Consider the following 8,401-nt stretch of genomic DNA (forward strand, 5'->3'; position numbering starts at 1 on the left):
ATACGGTGCTTGGCACTGACCTCAGATCAGCAGTTTGGAGCCTAATGTTTCAGGCGATCTGAACCACCTGTAGGCTACAGAGACGAAAGAAAGAGAGGCGGACGCAGTACGTACCCATGTCTCCGTCTCCCCACGGAACATCTAGCCACTGATACGAGTACGACATGTCCTGTGAACAAAAGCGGACGCCTGTCATCCCTGTATGGCCTTCACGTTTGCTATTCAAATTAGTGACAACCAGAATTCTGGCTAATGTGTGTGTGTGTGTGTGTGTGTGTGTGTGTGTGTGTGTGGCAGTGTGATCTGCACAGAGTCTATGAAACAAAGCTTAATTTAAAGTGTGTTAAAAGTAACATGTTGTCATCGGCGTTAAAATCTAAGCATCTTTGGAAACAATACAATACATGAATACAAGATCGGACCAAAACGTAAAAGTGTGAAACTCTGAGACATACAGCCGGCGATTCAAATGGTGTCCAACAAATTTGTAAACGCATCACTTCTCTGGGGAGTGGCAAATTTACAAGTGGACTGTTATTCAGTAACTAGAATGCAAATGTATATTACATTTGGCCTTGTTTGAAGTAATTACATGGTGTCAATGACCCCCTACCCTGGGTGCAACTTACAGGCATGAAAATATCTTTCAGGAGTCTACCAATAAAGAGAAATCCAAACCTTAAGAGAATCTAATTGAAGTCCACTAAACAAATGGGCTCCAGAGGCCCCAGTTTATTGTCACTCAAACAGCTGAGAACTCGCCATAGTTACTGTGAGTGTTTTTGTGACAATGTTCTTGTGTGACTGGTTGCCTGGTGCTAGTGAGTGACTGTGCACATCAACAGGGAATCTTTCTTTCCCTTCTAAGAAAAAAAAAAAACCTCATGAATATTTCAATAGTGGACATGTGACCTCAGTCTCTCTCTTCAGTGACTACCCACAATCCTTTACTCCTTTACCAAAACACTCAGAGAAGGAGAGGAGAGAGAATGCTGAGTGTCACCAGGAGGTTTATCACACAGTCCAGATCTTGACTGACATCAGTGGTTACCGAGGGCCAAACTTAATATATATATACACGCATACATACATATATTACATATGACATCTGTACAAAGACATCTAATCTTATTTGTATACAAGCCAGCAGTCATTTGTCTTTTCAACAGTGGTGCACTCAAGTGAAAAGAACTGTGTGCCTTCTGTTGGATGATTGTCCGTTGCTATACTAGGTGAGATTACAAGATAACAAGCCAAATTACAACCTAAAATAGCATTCAGAAGTGAAATCCTCTTCATTGGGGTTATAATAGTTTATAATAATAATAATACCCCCCCCCCCCCCCCCCCCCCCACCAAGCACACACACACACAGCTCAAGTGTTTCTTTGATCAAGATTAATCCTCTTAATGTGGAGAGACTCAAAGGTCAGGTGCTGATTGTGTCCTATGAAGTGTGAGTAAGATTAACGAAAGCCTTGCTTGTCTCTAGGACAAGAACGTAGCATGACCCACCAGCGGCTGCTACTACTGCACGTGGCAGTGTCACAACAGAAACCGAATAAATAAACACGTCATCAAACAAATAAGTAAATGAATGAATGTACAGATAGACAGACAGATAGATACATAGACAAATAGATAGATAGATAAATATATAGACAGACAGACAGACAGGTTTTTTGTGACTGCTCAGACCGAAATATATGACTTTAAGGATTTAATACGTATTGTGTAATAGTAGAATTTTCTGTTGATTGTATTTTCACAAGACTGCAAATTAAGGTGTTTAATAGAGTTAAAACTGGAAACACAGATCAAGTCAATGACCTGAAATCTTTGGCTGACTTTGTGTTTCAACGCACCCTCCATGTCGTCAGGTGTACGCTGTGTTTTGATTCGGACTTATGTAAGAGCCGCTTCCTTGAATGACACTTGAATGTCTCTCATTGGCATGACGAGTATCAAAGGAAGCGTTTCTGCTATTGTCAACACCTGCAGCTTCATTCTGGCGTCAAGCCCAGCGAACCTCCCGTAAATAAACTTTATCGAAATGCGCAGCTATCGCAAGGTGACAGCTTTGCACGGAGTAGGCGTACAGTTTGCGTGTAGTCCTACTCACCTTGACTGGTCAAAATGCCCCAACGCGATTTCTTTTTAGCGGGTAAATCGTCGCTGTCACAAAACGTTCTTTTCTTTGGCGTCTTTTCAACGTTCTCGCTCTCCCAGCAAGGAACTTGTGGCATGTTTGCATCAGCTATGTCCTGATTACCCTGCAGTACATGGTAGTGTGAGCCTGGGTACTCCGTTCTCTGATTGGCTGCTGGGTTGTTGTTGTTTCACAGCGCCGTTCTGCTCTAGAACCGAGTAAGATAACATGAGGAAGCATTGGGGGTGGATTGCGCGCTGGGGGGATGGAGTATGGCATCGTGCTATTTATATCGTAGGTTGAGGATCGGCTTATCCCGGTGCCAGCATTAACTCCTGTAACCACACTGGAAACCTCTGAAACGGCTTCATATCTTTATGGCTTTATGGTACAATGGCTGCTCTCTGATAGAATTAATTTCGTTTTTACACTTCTAAAGAGCTTAAAGCTTTTCCTGAACATAAAGCTTATCGGTTTCAGCGCATTTCAGATAGACGTTTTGGGAAATATGTCCGTTCTTGCAAACTGTTATGATTTTCTTCAACAACAGAAAAATGAAACAATCACAGACAAACGAATAAATAAATAAATACATACGTACATACATACGTACATCTGTTGCAGTTATAGCCTATATTATAAGGCTTCAAAGCCTTGTAAACCCACGACCGAAGTGCCATTAATTAACACACTATTAGAGTCTATAATATAGGAGGTTACAAAAAAAATAAATAAATCGACCTCTTGTTGGAGTTTCAGAATGCAGCTAAGCTCTGACATTATTGTTCCTGTTTTCCCCCAAAACACAAAAACCTGTGAAAGGAAATCTTCTTTGATACTTTGGCACATCAACACAAAGTTGGTGTTGTTTCAAACGGTTATAACAGATATACTAAGTTATAAAAAGAAACATGTTACTGTTACTAACAATCATAACAACAAAGTTCATCAAGTTGTGGTATTGCTCCCTAACAATCACACTGTTAAAAGAAAAGGTTTCTATATTAAATAAATTGATGTTTTCATTTCTAATTTGTTTTATTTGTCAAATTTATGCAATCGTAGGAATACATGTGCAATAATGCACAGGAACTACATAAGATTTTCCCATCTCCAGTGATGTATTAAGAGGGTCTACAGGAATTCATACTGCAACCAGCCCAATGACATCTCTTAAGACTGACTAACAGGGGATTAAAAAATCAATTCATCATGTATTGAACTTGATACGTTTTCAACATTAAAAAAAAAAAAGGACTCCAGACATTTCTGATTTGCATGTATGCATTTCTGCTATTCTACATGACCATTTCTGATATACATGTATTGTATTGCATATGCTACAGTGCTGTTTGTTTTGTTTTTTTTTGCAAAGACACCACTCGCACACCTGGTGGTACCCAGTGGCCTTGTTAACATGCAGCTCGCTTGCAGTATATGGAAACTGAGAGAGTGCAGTTATGAAGAGAAAGGAATGTTAATACCATTTCTCACTGCAGATCCAAAGAGCAATTCCAAACATGTTCCAAACAGTCGAACGACCACAAATGATAAAGAAAGCTTATGTTTTAAACTTCAAACTGACACATTAAAAAATGTGTATATATATATAAATATATATATATATGATAGTCACATCATCACTGGAAAGATGTCTTTAAGTATGCTAAAATCATCAAAATCATGTTAAGGATTGGGTCTAACTGTCTACAAGGTTGCTCTTATTTCCATGTTTCTTTTCTTTTCATGTTGCTCCATTGATTTAGTGCTACCTTGTGGTCAGTCATTGCATGGCTCCAAGAACTGCTGCTTGCTGATATGCCTATAATTTTTTTTTTTTTTAACAAACTGAAAATCAAAAAGAACTCAGCATCCTTGACAAGTATACTATGATACAAAGTAAATGTAATACTGCTCGAATGTCTAAATAGACCATATGCTGTGAGATCTCTTCATTCCAGATGTGTTTGTATTCAACTTGTTATATTTAACAGATGATGCAATGGATTATGTTATATAATTGCCATTAAATATGGCCAGATTAAATATGTGTGCATCGTGTAGATTTCTCCTTTCAGTAATTACTGTAATAAGAATGTTCAACTTTCAGTCGATTACTCCTTCCTGCGTTCCACAGCTATTTGGTTCTGAGGTTGTTTAGAGTTTTATTATACCCAAAAAATGCTTTGGCTAACCTGTCATGTAGCTATTTTTAGAGTTAAGCGAATCAGAGCAATTTAGGGATAATGGGAAAACTACAATGACAGCCAGTTTAGCTGTCCCCTTTGCATACATGAGAAAAAATGCACGTACAGATTTCATTTTGTAAATTCGCTGCTGTTTTCAATGGGTCTGAAACAATCAAGAGTTCTAGAGACAAAGAGTCTTACATATTACAGAAAAAAACCCCCAACTCTAACCAACCTGACTGGCAGGAACTAGGCCATTTTGAAACAGTTTGGGAAACCAACACCCTGATCTTGCCCAGCAAGTTAAACCCTTGATCCAAAGCAACAGCTTTAGCGGGCCAAACCCATGTACAAACAAACAAACAAACAAACAAAAAAGCAGCATTTCCAAAGGGCCCAAGTGAGTTTTCCTCATGCGCTTTAAATCAGCATTACTTACTCTGCCCTTGACCAAAATCATAGAACTCGGCTGCGATCCTCGCCGCCTCCTTTCGGTTACCCTTGACGACGTAAAAATGGGTAAGAATGTTCAAGCTGATCTTGACGAAGAGCTTGAAACAGAAGAGAGCAAAAATAGAGAGGTAAACATTGGCGTATTGTGAGCCAAACGGACGGCTTTCCAGAATCTCGGTCATTGCTCCGGCTCTGTGACTGCCTGAATGTTTTTGGAATGAGGGGGCAGCTCGCTGTGTGTTGACGGGGATCATATGCCACGGTGGCACAGAAATTCCCCCCTGACAACTGGGCTGCAACACCAGGGATGAAAGATAAAGCAGCTGTAGGCCAGCTTTTGCTGCTGGAAAAAAAAAAGGGGCCACTTGGCCAGGACATGGAAATAGAGGCTTTGTCATTCTGAACTGAAGTCAGGAAAAGGGCAGTGACATCTGTAGAGCATGGAAGCTTTGGACTGGCCTACTTTCGCTGGGGGTTTTGTTGTTCTTTCATTTGTAGCGGTGACATCTTAACACACTGAAAGAAGGAAAGAGGAGACTGCAATGACAACTGCTTGGGTTTCATGAGAAATATTAGCTCATAAACACATTTGAATGAGTGTTTGTGGTCCAGCTATATATGATTAATGTCTGTAGCATTGCTTTCATCTCATAAAACAACTGGAAGCCATGACAACGAGTCAATGAGTAAAGACAGTCAGGTAAATATTCAGCTCTCAGTTTGTGCATTAGAAGCGTGGGAATTTTAAACCAAGAGTAATATTTATTCCCCGACGGTAGATGGCAGTACATCTTAATTTTTGGTAGGGTTCGCACAAATCAGGAAGACGCTTCGTTTCCGTGAAGTCAAAAACCCACAATACTTCCTGTCGTTACAGTCGGTGCAAACGGGTTCGAAACCGGCTGAAATTTAATATTTTTGTGAAGTTTTAACAGAATTGTGTTAAAAAATGAATACAGTGTTGTCGAGGGCAAACTCCCTCTTCGCATTTTCGTTGAGTGTGATGGCGGCTCTCACCTTCGGTTGCTTTATCACCACGGCGTTTAAAGACAGAAGCGTCCCAGTTGACATTAGCGTAACGAAAGTGATGCTGTAAGTGCATGATAACGTCATTTTGATTCCAGTTTTTAAACATTCCTTGCTGTAGACAGCTGCAGATCTGAAATATTATTACTTAGAACTGCAGTCTTATATTGTAACCAGCCAAGTGTTTGGACCATATGGTTAACGTTTTGCATGTGCATGTACAGCACAGAGAACCAATGACATTACAGCACGTATACTTCAAAAAGCAGAGAAGCGCGAATTGTAAATCTACATCAAAGTTAACATCGTTTAACACTTTTATGGGGTTGGCCCACGTAGAACACTTTTAAACAATGTTTTAAACACGCAGCAACACTTAGATAAGCGGTAGCGCAGTATCTGAATAAAGTGATTATTTGAAAAACAGGAAATGTTTTGAGTCACAGTGTTGATCGTAAGTGGTTGTAATTACGTAGTAGTGAAATATTTCAATAAACGTATTGTTGGTATGTTTCAGTAGTTTAGAATTTCTTTTATTTGTTTGTTTTCTTGTTTGCGTTGTAATTATTGTTTTTTTTTCCTTTAGAAAAAACGTAGATGACTTCACTGGACCGAGGGAAAAAAGCGATTTGGGATTCGTTTATTTTGACGTCACAGCTGATATCCTTCACATTATTATCATTATTGTTTTTGCTCCAGGAATAACAGAAAATCGGAGTAAATTCTCGTCTGTCTGTAGTTTTAGCGTATCAAGAAAGGAAATGTATGTGTTTTTTATCTGACCAGCCGTTCCCCGTGGTGATGCAGCGTGTATTATTCACCTTAACCCTTAATACATCTGCACCCGATCTTTGATTGGAATGTCAAACAGCTTTTTCTCTACCTTTCAGCAGAATATTCAACCAAAAGCAATGTAAGTCTTTGTTGACATGTCTCATTTCTCTAATTCAACTTCTTTGTCTCTCTCTCTCTTTCTCTCTATCGCTCTCTTGCTCTCTGTCTCTCTGTGAATCCAGTCCTAACATTTGAATGTGTGAGAGAGATTGAGTCAGGGAATTCATTTGTTTACCCGTTGTCTTTTTTATATGTATATATAAGATGCTTGTCTTTCATTGCAGGCTCTGAACCAGGTTGTTCTGTGGGATAAGATTGTGTTGAGAGGAGACAACACCAAGCTCAACCTGAAGGAAATGAAGTCCAAGTACTTCTTCTTCGATGACGGGAATGGCCTGAGGTAAGCTAAGATATTCAAGCTGTTTTCTTAGAATAGTAATTTTCGGTATGTACTGTTTATCTGCGGCTTTTGTGTCCTGTGATCATTTCATATCACTTTTGAAGAGAGAGACTGTGTTTTTAGTACTGTGCAAAATCATGTTCGGACAGCAGAGGGCAGCATAGGATATGGTCTGAAGACATATCAACCACAGTCCATACAAAACATTTAACAAAACCTCCCTTAAAAATACAATTCACAGAGGGAATCTTATATATAAGTATCTTATGTATCATACCTATGTATTTTCATACATACATTGTACAATAATGCACACATATGTGTACAGACATACAGATACGTGTGTGTATGTATGTATGTATCTGTCTATCTGTCTATCTATACACACATATGCATAAACATACAAACATACATACACACACACACGCGCGTGCGCACGCACCTGCTGTACTCTCTTGTTCATCACAAGCCCTTTTCTGTTGTTTGTTTGTTTCCCGATGGAAAACAGGGCCAATAAGAACATTACTCTCACTCTGTCGTGGAACGTGGTACCAAACGCCGGGATCCTTCCCCTCATCACAGGCTCCGGACACATTTCCGTTCCTTTCCCCGACACGTACGAGACCGCCAGGAGCTACTGACCTGTCTGACCCGTGTTTGTCTGTGCTGTTTACTTGACTGAGGTTTATAATAAAAGAATAAAAGTTATGGTGGGAACTGTTACATTTCAGATAGCATTTTATTATACTGTTCTATCGTGTATGTTTCCAAAATCAGTGTGTATGAGTAAGTGTAAAGTTTTGGGGGTTTTTTTTAATGTCACATCCGTGCTATGTGTTCAGCAAGAATTTACATGGCTTGAATGAGCACGTGCGTATGCGGTGTAGAATATGTGCAGAAGGGTGTTTAGACAGCCAGATGTTTGGATAATCATTCCCTCGGTTTGCTTAGCTGTTTCATTTTCCTACCACCTTACTGCAGTTCCTCATCATGGTGGGACAGGTCAAACCTCAGTGTTCATTAGGTGAAATAATTGGCTCCTTTGATACCCGGGTGACAATTTGGATGCGTCGTGATGAATAGAAAACTGGGGGGGGGGGGGGGGGGGGGGGAGTGTTTTTAGCCTTTTTAACAAATTCATAGCACGCTAAAAGGTGAAGTTTCTGGTACAACTTAAAACAGACTCATCGTTCTTGTTTTGTATGCTGATGGATTTTAAAGTGTGCAAGATTATTTTTATTTCACCTTCTGTCCTGGCTATGACCACAGTACAATGATTTCAATTATTAGTGTATTGCAGCGTGCTGCAGACATTTATATCTGTTCAAAATCCGTTGTGTCAGTACTAGT

At 39.7% G+C, this 8,401-nt stretch overlaps 2 protein-coding genes across 2 annotated transcripts in view; one reads left to right on the forward strand and one right to left on the reverse strand.

Annotated features, from left to right (window-relative positions):
* Positions 1–4,973, reverse strand: part of asb5b (ankyrin repeat and SOCS box containing 5b) — a 10,017-nt gene extending 5,044 nt beyond the window's left edge. Inside the window, exon 1 of the mRNA XM_030788210.1 lies at positions 4,778–4,973. Within this exon, the coding sequence (XP_030644070.1) occupies positions 4,778–4,973 (196 nt within the window). The remainder of the gene's footprint in view (positions 1–4,777) is intronic.
* A 670-nt stretch (positions 4,974–5,643) lies between these two features.
* Positions 5,644–7,794, forward strand: spcs3 (signal peptidase complex subunit 3). Its single transcript, XM_030788077.1, has 5 exons — positions 5,644–5,883; positions 6,404–6,477; positions 6,654–6,730; positions 6,936–7,051; positions 7,560–7,794. The coding sequence occupies exons 1-5, from the start codon at positions 5,741–5,743 to the stop codon at positions 7,690–7,692; spliced, it is 543 nt and encodes a 180-aa protein (XP_030643937.1). The 5' UTR covers positions 5,644–5,740; the 3' UTR covers positions 7,693–7,794.
* Positions 7,795–8,401: the final 607 nt, after the last annotated feature.

The sequence above is a fragment of the Chanos chanos genome, chromosome 11, assembly GCF_902362185.1.
Source record: "Chanos chanos chromosome 11, fChaCha1.1, whole genome shotgun sequence".
Taxonomy (NCBI): domain Eukaryota; kingdom Metazoa; phylum Chordata; class Actinopteri; order Gonorynchiformes; family Chanidae; genus Chanos; species Chanos chanos.

Bases quoted from the DNA above. Each gene is read 5' to 3' on its own strand.
- spcs3 (XM_030788077.1), top strand. From the start codon at position 5,741: ATGAATACAGTGTTGTCGAGGGCAAACTCCCTCTTCGCATTTTCGTTG. The intron at 6,478-6,653 runs ATATCCTTCACA...AACCCTTAATAC, and splicing joins TTATTTTGACGTCACAGCTG to ATCTGCACCCGATCTTTGAT. The intron at 7,052-7,559 runs GTAAGCTAAGAT...GATGGAAAACAG, and splicing joins GATGACGGGAATGGCCTGAG to GGCCAATAAGAACATTACTC.